At 47.5% G+C, this 16,863-nt stretch overlaps 1 protein-coding gene across 1 annotated transcript in view; it reads left to right on the top strand.

The window, feature by feature from the left end:
* The first annotated feature begins 279 nt into the window (after positions 1-279).
* Positions 280-16,863, top strand: part of LOC119629393 (uncharacterized) — a 33,519-nt gene continuing 16,935 nt past the window's right edge. The window contains exons 1-3 of the mRNA XM_038015076.1: positions 280-938; positions 1,230-2,133; positions 2,188-3,693. Coding sequence (XP_037871004.1) covers positions 280-938; positions 1,230-2,133; positions 2,188-3,693 — 3,069 coding nt within the window. The remainder of the gene's footprint in view (positions 939-1,229; positions 2,134-2,187; positions 3,694-16,863) is intronic.

The raw sequence follows: 16,863 nt of genomic DNA, 5'->3' as shown, positions 1-16,863 counted from the left end.
CTCACATGCGGGCAGAGTGCGCGGACTGGCTCGCGGGCGAGAACCCCTCCTGTTGTAATTGTGTGCACGCAAAAATGGAAAAAACGGACCATAGTGCTTTTAGCCAGGACTGCCCAGTTCGACGGAGGTGGGAGGCACTAGCCCGGGCCACGGTGGCCTATTGCTAAAGTGGTCCAGGGCGTCCAATCTCCGGCTGGGCAAAAATTGGCGAAAAGCACGAAGCAATACCTAGTGGCCCAAGCAAACTTGCAGCGTAAGGCACTCGCTACCCATGAGATAATGTTTGAGGCAGCAGAAAAGAAGATAGCTCTCGCGCTGCTTCAGGAACCCTATGTTGGGGGGATTGGTAGAGTGAGGGCCTACAAAGGGGTGAGAATTTTCCAGTGCACGAACTCCGGTGACGCAGTCGTCAAATCAGCTATTGCTGTATTTGATGACGAAATTGATGTGATTCAGCGCCCGGACCTGACCACTACGAATATTGTAGTGGTCAAATTGAGAACCAGTGCCTGGGAAATTGTAGTCGCTTCGTTCTACTTTGAGCCTGACCAAGCAATCGAGCCGTATCTGGAGCAACTAAAAGAGATCAAGCTGAAAGCAGGGAACAACAAAATTATAATAGGGGGGGACTCGAATGCAAAAAGTACTTGGTGGGGCAGCTTGAAAGTCGATAGTAGAGGTGAGGAGTTGGCGGGAGCGCTTGAAGAGATGGACATGCAGATACTGAATGTAGGAGATACCCCTACATTTGACACAATACGGGGAAATAAGACATACTCCAGCTTTGTTGACATCACGGCCTGCTCAGCGGATGCGCTGTCTCTGGTGGAGGACTGGAGGGTAGACGACAGCATGACAAGCTCAGACCACAACACGGTAATGTTTAAAGTGAGGTTATTAAAATCAAAGGGAATCGATATAAGTAGAACTACAAGAAGGTATAACAGTAAAAAAGCAAACTGGAGTCAATTTCATGAGAAACTGGCCCGGTTTCTAGCGGAAAACAACATAAATACAACAAATATTGAAAATATAGATGCTAAAGATAAATTAGAATATATAGTAGAAACATATATAAATATAATAACAAAAACATGCAATAGTACGATACCGAAAAAGAAAACAGTAAACAAACTTACCCTTCCATGGATGTCCGAGAAACTGGAAACACTCAAGCGGGGGTTGTCCACCAGGAAAAATAGGATTAAGTGTGCTGCGCCTGTCCGTAGGGCGAAAGTCATCTCAGAGTACCTAAAACATAAAGAAATATATGAGACCGAGGTCGTCAAGGCTCAAACTGAGAGCTGGAAGGCGTTTTGCGGGAGGCAGGACAGAGAGGGGGTTTGGGAGGGAATATACAGGGTAATAGGTAGAACAAGGAAAAGGGAGAAAGACTTACCTTTGGAAAAGGACGGTCGTAAGCTCAAAGCTATAGAGTCGGTAGCACTGCTCGCTGAAACCTTCTATCCTGAGGATACGGAGGCCAGTGACAACGATGAACACCGCTTAGTAAGAGCAAGAGCAGAGAGACCCATTGTAGCAATCCATGGTGACGTATGGGATCCCCCTTTCACCTTGGCCGAGCTGCAAACAGCTACCCGATCCTTTAATCCCAAAAAAGCCCCTGGCGCCGATGGATTTACAGCGGACATCTGTCGACACGTAGTCGAACATGATCCCACCCTGTTCCTCAGTCTGCTGAACAAATGTCTGCTGCTGCACCATTTTCCTGCAGCCTGGAAAGAGGCAACTGTGGTAGTGCTCCGCAAGCCGGGGAAAAGTACTTATACCCACCCAAAATCGTACAGACCTATAGGCCTATTACCAGTTCTAGGTAAAATCTTAGAAAAAATGTTAGTCACACGATTAAAACATCACCTGCTGCCAAGGATGAGCCTCCGACAGTATGGGTTTATGCCCCAAAGGAGCACCGAAGACTCCCTCTATACCCTCATACAGCACATTCGACATAAGCTGGACGAGAAAAAGATTGTAGCACTAGTGTCTTTGGATATAGAGGGAGCCTTCGATAGCGCTTGGTGGCCGAAAATTAAAACACGACTGGCGGAGGAGAAATGCCCCTTAAATCTAAGGGGCCTCCTCAATAGCTACATGTGTGACAGGAAGGTCCGGGTAAGGTATTGCGGAGAAGAGCACGAGAGAGCGACGGGGATGGGATGCGTGTAGGGATCCATCGGTGGCCCAATTCTCTGGAACCTGCTTCTCGATCCACTCCTGAAGCATCTGGAGGGCAGAGGGGATTATGTGCAAGCTTTCGCAGACGACGTGGTTTTGGTTTTTGATGGTGAAACAGGCTTAGAGATTGAAGGACGCGCAAATGCTGCACTCGAGCGTGTCGGTGCGTGGGGTGTCGCAAACAAATTGATCTTCGCACCACATAAAACGCATTCATTGATCATAACGCGTAAGTTGAAATATGACGCCCCGCGCCTTAGCATGGGCGGGATCGGCATCAGCGTGTCCCGAGAAATAAAACTAATGGGGGTCATCATTGATGACAAGCTTACTTTTAATGCACACGTAGCCGGAGTATGCAAAAAAGCAACCGGGGTATATCACCAACTGTCTCGCGCTGCCAAAATTAACTGGGGCCTCCACACAGAGGTAATCAAAATCATCTACACCGCGGTAATAGAACCTATAATCTTGTACGCCGCCAGCGTATGGGCACCGGCTGTAAGCAAGCTAGGGATACAGAAATCCCTCAACACTGTCCAACGAGGATTCGCGCAAAAACTGTGCAAGGCATATCGTACCGTCTCCCTGAACTCAGCTTTGGCGTTGGCTGGGATACTGCCTCTCGATCTTCGCATCCGCGAAGCAGCTTCATTGTATGAAGCAAAGAGAGGGGTAGCGCAGCCGATGCTTCGGGGCAGGGAGGTGGAACGAATGATCTCGGCATTGACATCTCCGCACCCTGCCGAGCGCATGGAGCTGGAGATACAATGCCTGGTGGACCAGGAACAGGTAGACTTAAACAGCGATTTTGATTTACGCATCTACACCGACGGCAGTAAGATTGACGGTAGGGTCGGGGCTGCGCTATCCTTATGGGAAGGCGTGGCAGAGACCAAGGCCCTCAAGCTTACATTGTCGCCGGTTTGTACCGTCTACCAGGCGGAGCTTCTAGCTCTATGTAGAGCAACACATGAGGCTGCTGAGCACAGGGCAAAAAGTGTTGGAATTTATTCTGACTCTTTGTCGGCGCTTCAAACAACAGCAAATTGGAACGCCCTCCACCCCCTGGCTGTCGAAGCACGAAAGAACTTGCGGAAGGCTTTGCTTCGGAGCAAACGTATAAGTTTGTTCTGGATCAAGGCCCACGCAGGATTAGAGGGAAATGAAAGCGCCGACAAACTCGCCAAAGAATCCGCGTTGAGATCAAAAAGAAGACCTGACTATGACCTGTGCCCAGTTTCCTTCGTCAAGCGGAGCATAAGGATGGAATCGCTTGACGAATGGAACCACAGGTATAGAGGAGGTGAAACAGCCGGAGTAACAAAAATCTTCTTCCCTGATGCGCTGACGGCGTACAGGGTTATCAAGAAGATAAATATTGATGGGGTGACGACGCAAATGCTCACAGGGCATGGTGGCTTCTCTGAGTACTTGCATCGTTTCAAGTGCAGAGAGAATCCATCATGCATCTGTGAGCCCGGAAAACCAGAATCAGTACCCCACCTTCTCCTGGAATGCCCGGTGTATGCCCGGGAACGCTTAGAGCTGGAAATTAGGCTAGGTAAAGAAATCTCGTTACAAAATATGTGTTATATAATGGAAGACAGGGATAGAGACATATTCCTAGATTATGGTAGGCAAATCTGTAGAAAAACAATAAATAGAAATAAGTAGAAAACCTGACTATGACGGCCAAATATATTAAGTATATTATGACTACATAGTATTAAGACTAACAAACTAGGGGTATAATAGATTTGTAAGTAAATAATGTAGTAAAATAAAAAAATGTAACATGTAAATTGTAGAAAAGATTTAAATATTCGTATGTAAGCAATAAAAAGTAAGAACATAGATAGTAAGAAAGTACAATGTAAGAAATTAGAAGTGTAATTGTGTTAGCTTGTATAGAAAATAGTGCTCGTTAGTAGTAAATAATAAAGTAGCCCCACCTGTAGATCATAGAAAAGAAGGATGAAATAAAGGTATTAAGAGTGAAGTGTTGAAGTGTGAATGAAGAATTGGAATAAAAGAATGAAGGTATAAAAGGTCTCTGCCGTGGTCTGTGACCACTATGACGGAGGGTATAGTAGAAAAGCAGGTCCAACACCCTGTGAAGGCGGGTAAAAAAACCTAACCTAACCTAACCTAACCTAATTTTTCCATTTACCTGTCAATGAAGAAAGATAAGTGATAAACTATTACTATTTTTTGTCGTTTCGTATATTATTTATAATAGGTCGGTATAATAATGAATTTATTATTGAATTGATTAGCAGGCCCGATTTAGCAAGGCCAGACACCAAGTGAAGAAGTCATTATGTGTGTTGTCTTCATTTTGAAAAGTCGGTGATTATTTATAAACCTCAATTACGACCTGACGCTTTGCCTACAAAACTGCTGCCATAGGCAAAGCTTGAACTAGTAACTAGGCACTTGAAGTAGGTGGTAGACCAACTAGTTCAAGTGCCAGTACTAAACCAGAATCTAAGGAAATATCGACACAAACCAAATATTCAAATATTAATATATTATCAGCCATTACCATCAAAGGCGCTGATACAAAATCGGAGTCGGTACAGACATCTCATAACAGTCAAACTGAACAAACTCAGACATCAATTGCACCTTCATCTAATACACCAAGAAAAAGAAGACTTAATAAAGAATTGAAAGTGTCGGAACTAAAAAGAAGACAACTTCAGAATGATTTGGATAAAATAAAGCAAAAAGTTCAATACAAATAAAAATTATTTTACCTATACACTGACCTCTATAATGTTTTACATGTATTACACAGTCAGCACCAATTTAAAAATAAATAAATAAATTATAAACGATACAGTTTTAAACTAGCACCTTATAGTAAGAACACATTCATAGTTCTCAATAAAATAGTTATTTATGTTAATTTAATTTTATCGAAGAGGCAGCCCTGCGATACCTGTGGGATCGCGCGGTGCGAAGCAATCACAATTGTACGCTTGAGTATTTAGGCACATTTCAGCATGCAGCGGTTGCTGACGCGAAAGAGTAGGCTATTGTAGCAGTAGGTATTGGGGTATTGGTAATTTTCTACAGAGTGAAGTATCTGTTCTTTATTTAGTAATCTGTGATGACGGTTTAACCTCAAGAGAGGAACGATCGGAACTATTTGTCGCAGTTGGTTTTTTATTTATTTATTAGAAATCCCAGTATTTCTGCAGCAATTAGGATATGTCAACATATATTATATGTAGGCAGCGACTTGGCTATGCCCCTGTCATTGCTGACGTCCATGAACGATGGTAACCACTCACCATCAAGTGGGTCGTATGGCAATAATATATATATGTCAGCACACGGCGGGGATGGCTGAGCGGTAGGTTCCGTCATCACTCGTATTTGGTTGAACACAGTTTATAAAAAGTCAATAAAACCTTTTGAATAACAATTATTGAAACTCAACTCACACAACTTTCACAATGACAGGATAAACCGACAGTTTCGTTGCACATACCGACAGACCGACTGACTGACTGACTGAGACGGACGGAATGACTGTCTGACACGGAATGCCACGACTCTGTCCACGTACCGCCATTTTATACTGTGGCGTTACGTAGTCTACCCTTCATTTTGTGATATTTATCAAAACAACATCTCATCATTTAAAATAATAATCAAAACCACAGTCTTAATATTACTAAAAGTTGTTATCCACGACAACTAAAAGTCGTTATCCACGACACGGCCATTCTGACATGTCACACGTCCCTGTGTGACGCTCCTGCAAGAAAAACAACCTTTTGCAATATCAAACAGGTTTCGTCTCGGCCAATCCTGATACATTCACGATTGAGGATTGGGATTCCTTTCATTACAAACCATAACGTTAGCTCTTAACAAGATCTTTAACAGACCATGTTAACCTGTGTGAGTAGATAACTTAATTACCCAATTATTAGTGATACATTAACTCAATAAGCATTAGAAACCCGAGTTATTACAAAACAACTCAATCTGAGCAGTATTTCATCAGTATTCTGTATCAACCACAAACTATCGTTACAATTACTTCCATCTAGTGAGAGTAACTCATGCCACCTATATCGAGTGACGATAAACCAATTCAAGTGCCACCTCCATCGAATAGCTCTTGACTACTTATTGCCTCCATCCGGCAAATTAGTGGGACCTCCATCCGGTACCCAACTTCAACACAAAACACTAATGCCTCCACCTGGCACGCAAATGGATCTTCCATCCAGTACCCACTTCAACCATAAAACACATCGCAATGCCTCCATCCGGCAATAAAACGAACACATCACCTAAACCGAGCGATGTGTTCAATTACCAGTCATAAATGACACCGAATACTGTTCTTTACTAATCACACAAAATAGGACAACAAAATCCTTACTTTAATCAGTCAGTTGTATCGTGGTCATTCGATCCTACATCTACTACATCACTAGTGTCAACAAAATCATATAGAACGCTCCTAGCCTGGCTGCCGGCGTAGCTAGTGACATTGCCACCCACATTATCATTAAAACAAATGATAAAACCAATACACATAACTTCACAATATAGAGTCAAGGTCATTACTAGACCAACAAAACAATAGTGTCCATTGAGACCCAGGTCTTCGCTGTACCAATCGATGGAGATACTCTCACCTCACTGATCAGTCTCGTCAGTAGCACTACTTAGAGGCAAAGGTTCTATTACCAGTTAAAGCCATCTATCTTCATTTCAACAAAATTCAACATCAAATTTTACTAACTTTCCAATGTTCTGGTCTCGTCAAAGTTAATCTCTTACTTTCAGTATCATTTTAAGGAAAAACCTTTAGGGATATGGCACGCGAACTATTAAGAATTCGAAGGGGCTCGCCTCTGTTATTCTTTGGGTAGAACAATTTAAAAAAGATGTACGGCTTCTAGCACTTCTTGTCAAGAACAATTCTATGAGCTCATCGCGAGCTTGGTCATCAATAACGCAAGTCTGGGCTTCGAATGAGGACACTAGATTTAAGTGTTCTATTTCGCTGAATGCTCAATCCCACTGAACCGATTAAAACAACTATCGGGTAGTACGTGACATAAAAATGAGTAAGCAATAAACCATCGCATAGGATTTGTTCCGTACAGTTTTGGTCAAAACAACAGACTCTTTATGAGAACCTTCGCATAAAATTCCTGAATTATGAAGCTAATTATGAAGCTACTACTAATAGATTTCTCGACAAGAGAACATTCGGCACCAGATTCCAAATAAAAATAATACGACTCACCAGATTGTTCTTATTTACCAAAATTGCCCGATATTATGCAGCTACCGGCACGTCGCTCCGCTCGGCCGGTGAATAGTTGACCCATCGAGGGCGCTTGCGTTCCACATCTCATATTGGCTGCAGCAATCACGTGTCGATTGCGACACGGCCTTCTTGACTGTACACGTCCTCGTGTGATGGTTAACCTACAATCAAAAACATCCACGAGAACACTTGTTCCGCTCGATCACTCCTGACTACACTTTACGACTTATCGGAAAATTTAAAGTCATCAAAGCTTTAAACTGTTTTAATACCATTTTAACCAAATCAAACAATAGGGTATACAAAGTTCACTATTCAGCAGCCAGAGCACGTACCACAGTCGTTCATCAAACTTCAAATTTACTCTGTACAAATCAGGCATAGCTTACAGGAACCCAGATCAAAGAAAACTTCCGAGTAAAAATATCTAACGCCACGGCTCTCCAGCCGACCAGCAATCGCAATTGCCCTCATGATGCGCATCCACCGCGTGGATCGCCCGTGTGCATCACCCGCTGACTACACACGATGGTCTTTACAGACCCCGACCTCCGCCAGAGCCAAACGCGCACCGCGCGCCCACGGACTACTTGAGTTGCCTCAAGAGACACCGATTTCTACCGGGCTACGACTACGTAATAGCTACTGGTACGGTCGAACACAATACGGCCGATAGACTATCCTTACTCGAGTTTTCACCACAATTTAAGCTTGCTCTTCATCATCATCATTTACATCAACCTCGACTGGTATGTGTCATGCTGGCATTTTTCTTAGCCTATCATGTGGGTATTTGTAAGTACGTTTTGAATTTAAGCTTTCAATGTGTAACGGTCACCATCCAATACTTCAACTACTTTAAACGGCCCTTTAAACTTCGTATCTAATTTCGTTTGATTACGCTCTTCGATTTAATGTGTGGACGAGCTCACAGCCCACCTTGTGTTAAGTGGTTACTGGAACCCATAGACATCCACAGCGTAAACGCACCACACACACCTTGAGATAGAAGTTCTAAGGTCTCAGTATAGTTACAACCGCTGCCCCACCCTTCAAACCGAAATACACCACTGCTTCACGGCAGAAATAGGCAGGGTGACGGTACCCGTGCGGTCGATGGCACTATACGGAGCACCCGTCTGGTGCCACGTCCTTACCCACGAGAACGTCGCCGCGCTGCGACGCCGGCAGCGCGTGATCGCAGTCAGAGCTATTCAAGGATACCTCACAGTCTCCTACGAGGAGGCGCGCCCTAGCGCAAGTGCAGCCGGAGCGCGGAGGCTCCAATCTCGGCAGTCCGTGCTGGAGGCGTGGTCTCGTCGTTTGGCGGACCCGTCGGCCGGCCTCCGTACCGTCGAGGCGATCTGCCCGGTTCTCGCGGACTGGGTGGGCCGCGACCGCGGAAGTCTCATCTCCGGCTACCTGTGCAGACTCACAAGACATTTTACCACCATGCAAACTTCTTACCGCAACAAATCTTACCAGCCACCACGCAAACTACAATTTTACGGGTTCCACCTCTCCTACACGATGTTACTCCCACACTGAGGAAGCCAACCGCGAACACTTGTCAAGCACGCACAAGCACGCACTTCACCGGAAAAACCTGCATCCGCCAGCGGAACCCGAACACCGCCGCATCGCCAGACACGAACGCACCGGACGTCTTATCTTACAGGTCACGACGACTTCAGATGTGTCAATTTTTCTTCCCCACGGAAACTTGCTTGCTTTCTTATTTGCTTGCTTGCTGGAGCCCGAAGTCATCGAACGTGTAGTGTTATTGGTATTAAATCTAGTAGATTCTAAAATTTCAACGACAATTCACAGTCTCATGTCCTGGTTTACTGCACTAGTGCCATGTAACTCTAGCAGAAGTCAGCCGCTTAAAATAATTCTTGTCGGAACTACCCACTCGTCATGACAGATCCATGATTGCGATCGAAGTTTCACTTGAGATTTGCACTTAAGGTTCTTGCAATAGCTTGTTACGTGTTGTATTTCCGCTAGTAAATGCCATGTGATGAAGTCTACAGTCAAACTGGGCAACATGAGCCAGAACGTAAGATGTGACGATTTCTTCGTGGCTCAGATCTTCCATCGAGGTAACAGAGACGTTATTACACGACTTACGTATGCTGCATTCACGCTCTTGTGGCGTACCACTACTAGTATTCTGATCTGCATCATGTTTTTTTGCTGCACTTCGAACATGTTCAAACACGTCACGCCAGTGAGAGTAGAGTCCTGATCTCACTTCTGATGTCAGCACACGGCGGGGATGGCTGAGCGGTAGGTTCCGTCATCACTCGTATTTGGTTGAACACAGTTTATAAAAAGTCAATAAAACCTTTTGAATAACAATTATTGAAACTCAACTCACACAACTTTCACAATGACAGGATAAACCGACAGTTTCGTTGCACATACCGACAGACCGACTGACTGACTGACTGAGACGGACGGAATGACTGTCTGACACGGAATGCCACGACTCTGTCCACGTACCGCCATTTTATACTGTGGCGTTACGTAGTCTACCCTTCATTTTGTGATATTTATCAAAACAACATCTCATCATTTAAAATAATAATCAAAACCACAGTCTTAATATTACTAAAAGTTGTTATCCACGACAACTAAAAGTCGTTATCCACGACATATATATATACCTACTAGCTGACCCGGCAGACTTCGTAGTGCCTCAATCGATAAATAAAAGACCGACGGGGAACACATCAAAGGAAAAACAAAATTGTTATTTTTATTTAATTCCGAGCATTTTCATATTAATCTACCTTGTAAACCTTCTCTGGACTTCCACAAATAATTCAAGACCAAAATTAGCCAAATCGGTTCAGCCGTTCTAGAGTTTTAGCGAGACTAACGAACAACAATTCATTTTTAACTAGTCAGGTCATAAGTATTGTCACACAGTAAAAACTTTTCTTTTAGAATGCTGGCCACAAAAAAGTTTATTGAATTCGAACTTCGAATTGTTCATGAAAATAAAAATGTATACTTTTAGAAGTTTACTCATTTTTAAATATGGAGTGGACGCTTAAAGAAGACCGTGTTGCAGTATTGCGTTGCATCGTTGCGGTTACGCGCCAATTCAAATTTTTAACATACTGAAAAATTTGAATATAACCAAAAGATTCGTTTATCGTACCATCAAACGATACAATGAAGACTCTAGTGTAGATGACAGGTCAAGAAGTGGTCGCCCTCGGTCTGTTAGGACTCCAGCAGTGATAAAAGCTGTGAAGGCGCGAATTCAAAGAAATCCCAAACGTAAGCAGAAACTGTTGGCCCTTCAGATGGGGTTAAGCAGAACCACGGTGAAAAGGGTGTTAAATGAAGACTTAGGCCTTCGGGCATATCGAAGAAAAAAAGGACATCGTTTGAATGCTCGTCTAATGGACCTGAGACTGAAGAGATGCCGCGCTTTGTTGAAGCGGTACGCGGGAAAAAAATGTCGGGAAATTCTTTTTTCGGATGAAAAAATTTTTATCGTAAAAGAGAGCTACAACAAACAAAATGATAAGGTGTACGCACACAGTAGTGAAGAAGCGAGTAACCGTATTCCGCGTGTCCAACGAGGTCATTTTCCATCCTCGCTCATGGTATGGTTGGGAGTTTCTTATTGGGGCTTAACAGAGGTACATTTTTGTGAGAAAGGTGTAAAAACGAATGCAGTTGTGTATCAAAATACAGTCCTGACGAACCTTCTGGAACCTGTTTCTCATACCATGTTCAATAATAGGCACTGGGTATTCCAACAAGATTCGGCGCCAGCTCATAGAGCAAAGAGCACACAAGACTGGCTAGCGGCGCGTGACATCGACTTCATCCGGCACGAAGACTGGCCCTCCTCCCGTCCAGATTTGAATCCGTTAGATTACAAGATATGGCAACACTTGGAGGAAAAGGCGTGCTCAAAGCCTCATCCCAATTTGGAGTCACTCAAGACATCCTTGATTAAGGCAGCCGCCGATATTGACATGGACCTCGTTCGTGCTGCGATAGACGACTGGCCGCGCAGATTGAAGGCCTGTATTCAAAATCACGGAGGTCATTTTGAATAAACTTTAGTGTCATAAGAATCTATGTTTTGTTAAGTTCATTTTGGTATATGAATGGTTACATAATGAATAAACTTGTTTCAATTATTTTACATTCAACATGTGACAGAATTTATGACCTGACTATGTATACAGTTTATTATCTTTATTTATATTATCTAATGATGTACATATTTAATTTAATCTTATTTATATATGTATCTTCATATATTCTCTAACTTTCCTAATCTCTCCCTTGCGAATCCGTTAAAAAAAAAAGAATTTTTTTATTACGTATTTCCCAAGCTTTTATTATGCTTTGTGGCAAATGCGCAAGCCGCGCGAGCCAAAATCAAACAGAAGAAGAAGATATACAATTCTCGTGTCACGGTGTGCCTGATTGAACTCCTCCGAAACGGCTCAACAGATTTTCGTGAATTTTAGCGTGTATATCGGCCAGGGTGGAGACTCCCCCACCGAACGTGGTCTCGCCTTGTCGCGGCGGTGGGGCTTAAGCGTGCACCCCGATACCGTGGAGCAGCGTTGTCTGCACAGGGGTGCCGTGAACAAAGAGGACTGCACACCGTGTTCCCGTTTTCCCACCTTTGCTGGACAAAGGGTGCGTGAAGCGGGAGATGGCTCCCTTCTGGAGCCGTCTTGAATGCTAGGCCATGTCCCCGGCAGCTTTTTGGCTGCTAAAGGGGAAGGCCCTCCAGAGGAGGGTACCGGTACGCCGGCGTGGCCACACCGTGGTCAGACGTGTGGGTCTGTCAGTAATGGTAGACCCCACGTGGATGAGAAGTGAACCGGAGGGCACTCCCTTCCGGTCGCTGGTTGCCATGTCCCCGGCTGCCTCTTGGCGGCTACAGGGGAAGGCCCCCCAAAGGGGGGTACCGGTTTACCGGCGTGGCTTCGAAGAAGCACACCGCAATCCCTACCGAGTAGGGGACGGGGGCTGCTGCCTAGCAGGAGCCGTGAGGATGCGAACCTCTATAAAAAATGTCCCAATCCCAAGTTTTTGACACCTGACGATGGGATGAATGGCTGGAGGGAGTCTAGTCCCAAGGGTTGTCCCATACCGTAATCCCCACTTGGTGGGGGGCGGGGGCCGCTGCCTAGTAGGGGCCGCGAGGATGCAAACCTCTATAAAAAATGCCCTAATCCTAAGCCTGTGACGTGCCCGGTGATGGGATGAGTGGCTGGAGGGTGTCCAGTCGTGAGGGCCGTCCCAGGGGACCGACCCCTGGTTAAATAACAAAGGAACGAAATGAATGATGGCAAACTTACAAAAAACATTACCCCAGGAGGGTACCACTCCCGAGGGACCTGGGCGGGCCCCCCGGCGCGCACTCTGCGTGGCCGGGGGCTCCGTCTGTGGGGGAGTTTTGCTGGACTTCCACCGGGCGCGTCCGTAGGTGGCGGATAACGGGATCCTCTGGGAACAGTCCCACTCCCAGGGGTATCGTCCGATCTTTTTCGTTGCAAGGATTCTTAGGTGTTAGGGAGGTAGGTTAGGTGTAGGTGTAGGGTAGCCTAGTTAGGCTTTGCAACGAAAGAGATCGGATGACGCGGACCAAAACCAGCAGGGGGAGTTGCGGGCTCTCCACGCCCTTCACTCGCTGAAGGGTGTTCCTCCTGGAGACGCTCGGGCTCCCTCTCTTTTCCCCTTTCTTCCCCCTTTTTCTTTTTTCTTCGGGTCACGTCCGACCCGTTTCGGACGTAACCCACGGGTGGTGGTGGGCCACTTTTGGCCTGCCCTTTGATGGAGAAGTGAGCCGGCGTTGCTTACGCATCTTCCGGCCGCTGGTCGCCATGTCCCCGGCTTCGGCTACAGGGGCACGCCCTCCAGAGGGGGGTACCGGTATACCGGCGTGGCTTCGTCGTCGTTGCTCGTTTGAGCGTCGGGCGGTGGTCTGTCGTGTTGCTCGTTGCACTCGGCGGGCTGCCGGCCAACCCGTAATCCTCACCGCGTGGGGGACGGGGGCCGCTGCCGCGAGGCACGGGGCCGCGAGGACGTAAACCTCTTTAAAAAATGCCCCAATCCTAAGCTCTGGTGCCCGGCGATGGGATGAATGGCTGGAGGGAGTCCAGTCCCAAGGGTACCAACCAGACCCCAGGGGACCGACCCCTGGTTAATAAAAAAGGACAAAATGAAATATGGCACCTGTTAAAGATTTATTACCCCAGGAGGGTACCTCCCGCTCCGCGGGGGGAGAATCCCTCCGTGCGGTCGAGCAATCGGCCGCACGCTGCCCCACCGTTTCTGGGGGGGGCAAACAATGCCAAAACGTAGTGGGCGACAACACGGGTCGCGTAAGGGACAGAGTCCCAACCGTGGTCCTAGAGCGCTGCGAAAGCTTAATCTCGCTGTACTCGGCACGGAGCTCCGCGAGGGGCGACGCGTCTAGTGGGCGGGAGACGCCAGTGCTGTTCGCAGACAGCGTGCAAAAGCGGACTCGGCGGAAGAGGAAGTCGGCTCGTCAGCCGGCATCTGTTCCTCCGTCCGACTCCTCGGAGGGTGAGCCCGCCAGCGCCAAATATATGGCGTTGGCGGAAGGGCCGGCGGCTGCTGCGGCGCCGCCTGCCACCGATTGCGACACAATCTCTTTCCGCGGACTGGACGCTGCCTCCTTGGCGCAGTCCAGAGCCGCCTGCCGAAAGGCACAAAACGGGACAGAGGTGGGAGAGGTCGAGCGACTGGAGCGCTCCCTAACGGAGGTGGGTCCTTCTGACCCCCTCCGAGCGTGCAATATTGTCAAGGAGATGGTTGCCACTATAGCCAAAAAATCGGCTAAAGGACTTAAAGGCGATTATGTGCGGGCCCTAAAATCCGGAGCGGCGACCCTGGAAGAGAGACTGCAGGACGTCGTAGACCGCACCACAACCACGGAGACGGCGGGCTTGCGGCAGGAAGTGGCCCTGCAGCACGTCCGCCTCGAGCAACTGGCCAAAGAGAATGGCCAACTTCGGGCGGAGAACGGACAGCTCCGCGTCGACATGGCCGAGTTGCGAACGATGGTTGCCGACCTCGTTGAGCGGCAACGCAGCTCGGCCCCTGTCCTTCCTCTGCCCGAAGCAGCAGAACCTGGCGATGAGGCCGAAGAGCTGAGGCGGCGGCTCTTAATCTTGGATGCACGCAGCTCCAAGGTGGAGCGTGCGAGACCGCCCCTCGCTCACGAGGTGAAGGGAAGTGTGCCTGTGCCAGCACCCCGCAGGGCCGCTACAAAAACATACAGCGGCCCTAAGAAGACAGCAACATCCGTGCAGATTCCCGCCGTGACTCTTTCTACGTTTTTTTTTTTTTTTTTTATGATTGAAAGTTTACTGGTGGCCCGAAGGCCTTTCCAGTTTCACCAGGACAGGTGGGCGAGCAAAGGCTCAGCCAAGAGGGGTGGGATTTGCTAACAACTGCCCGAGCGCCTCCGAAGGAGACCTAACAACTCAAGAGCAATTGTTTCGCGAATGAATCTACTACCGGATCGGAATCGCGACCCGCTGAGAAGATCCGGCGAGAAACTCAGCGGGCTGATGCATGGGTTAGGTTGCACGTCGACCTCTTTGTCGAGTTCGACGAGTACGGTTACCGGGGTCCCTAAGCCTGCCCCTAGTATTAGAGCTGAAGGCATCTAATGCAAAGGTTATTGGATCTGATGGATCCGTAAGGACGTGTCTAGGGCGTCGACGGTGACTGGCTCCTGCATGATCAGGATTCGGGGAGTAGTCAGCGGCGGCAACGATAAGGCGATTATCATGACGCATAGCCTTATCGAAGTATCGTTCCGACGCTGACTTCATGTATTTCCGAATTGATTCGAGGCCCAGGTCGTCGTGTAGGTCAACGTTCCTCACGAACCACGGAGCCCCGACAGCTAACCTGCAAAAGCGGGATTGTAGGGATTGGAGGGTGTCTATGTGTGTGCGGGCCGCGTGAGCGAACACTACACTCGCGTAAGTCATGACGGGCCTTATGCAAGTTTTGTAAAGTGTCACCTTGTTCCGAAGGGACATTTTACTCCGCTTACAGATCATGGGGTAGAGTCTACCGAGAATAAACGCGGCACGGTCACGGACTGATTTTATATGCGGGCGGAATGTCATCGATGCATCCAGGGTAACGCCCAGGTACTTGACCTTCCTGGCCCAGGGTATGGGTTGTCTAAAGAGAGTAATCGGGGGTGTGAGATTCCTCCTCCTAATCCGGGAGGAAATCCGTGTGGAGCTTCCCCTCTGAAATAGCACCGCAGTACTTTTCGCTGGGTTGATGTCTATGCGCCATTTTCGGAACCACTGTCCTAGGGCTAGGGCTGCGCTCTGAAGCTTCTTCGCGATTAGGGACTTATTTCTACTAGAATAGTAAACAGTCGTGTCGTCGGCGAATAAAGCTAAATGGGTCGGCGGCGACCGGGGAATATCGTTGACGAATAAGCTAAATAGGAGGGGTGAGAGGACAGAGCCTTGCGGGACTCCAGCTGTGAGAGGTCGTGGGGAGGAGCGGGTTCCCTCGACTCGATATCGAAAAGAGCGGTTCGACAAGAAGTCCCGTATGATGAGCACGAGACTATCCGGCACGCCCATGTTGAATAGTTTGAAAATCAAACCATTGTGCCAGACTTTGTCGAACGCTTTTGCGACGTCGAAGAAGAGAGCTCCCGTGTATAACGGTTTTGGTCGATTAAGCCCCACAAGAATGTGCTCCGTGAGGCGGTGCACCTGTTGAACGCATGAGTGATTTGTACGGAATCCGAATTGTTCATCGATAAGAATGCCCTTGGATGAGACGAAGTCTCTGAGGCGTTTGTAGAGCAGACGCTCATACAGTTTGCCTAGAGACATGAGGAGGCTAATCGGGCGGTAGCTCGTCGGATGATTTTTTGGTTTACCGGGTTTATGTATGCCGATAACGTCCGCTTCTTTCCACACCGCGGGAAAGATACAGTTCGCCATAGCGGCATTGAAAATAGATGCCAACATCACGATGAGTTGGACGGGTAGAAGTTTAATAACGCGGTTGGATATACCGTCGGAACCGGGAGCCTTGCGAGGACGTAGGTCTTTGATCAAGTCTTTAACTTCCATCGGGGTGACGGGTGGTAACGCATCAGAGGGTGGCAAGGAGGCTCTGCGTTCTACCTCACTGTCTACTAATTCTACATGAACAGGGTCCACGGATTGAGTGCTGGGCGTGCACTGGGTTTGCAATGTATCGGCCAGCAGCTCTGCTTTTTCGTCATCATCGAACGCCGCGAGTCGGCCTGAGGGGCCTACGAGGGGGGGCATAGTTACTACCGTATCCGA

Source organism: Bombyx mori, chromosome 13 (genome assembly GCF_030269925.1).
Source record: "Bombyx mori chromosome 13, ASM3026992v2".
In the NCBI taxonomy this organism is placed as follows: domain Eukaryota; kingdom Metazoa; phylum Arthropoda; class Insecta; order Lepidoptera; family Bombycidae; genus Bombyx; species Bombyx mori.
Note: the sequence above shows the minus strand (reverse complement) of the source record. Positions and strands in the feature narration are given on the sequence as shown.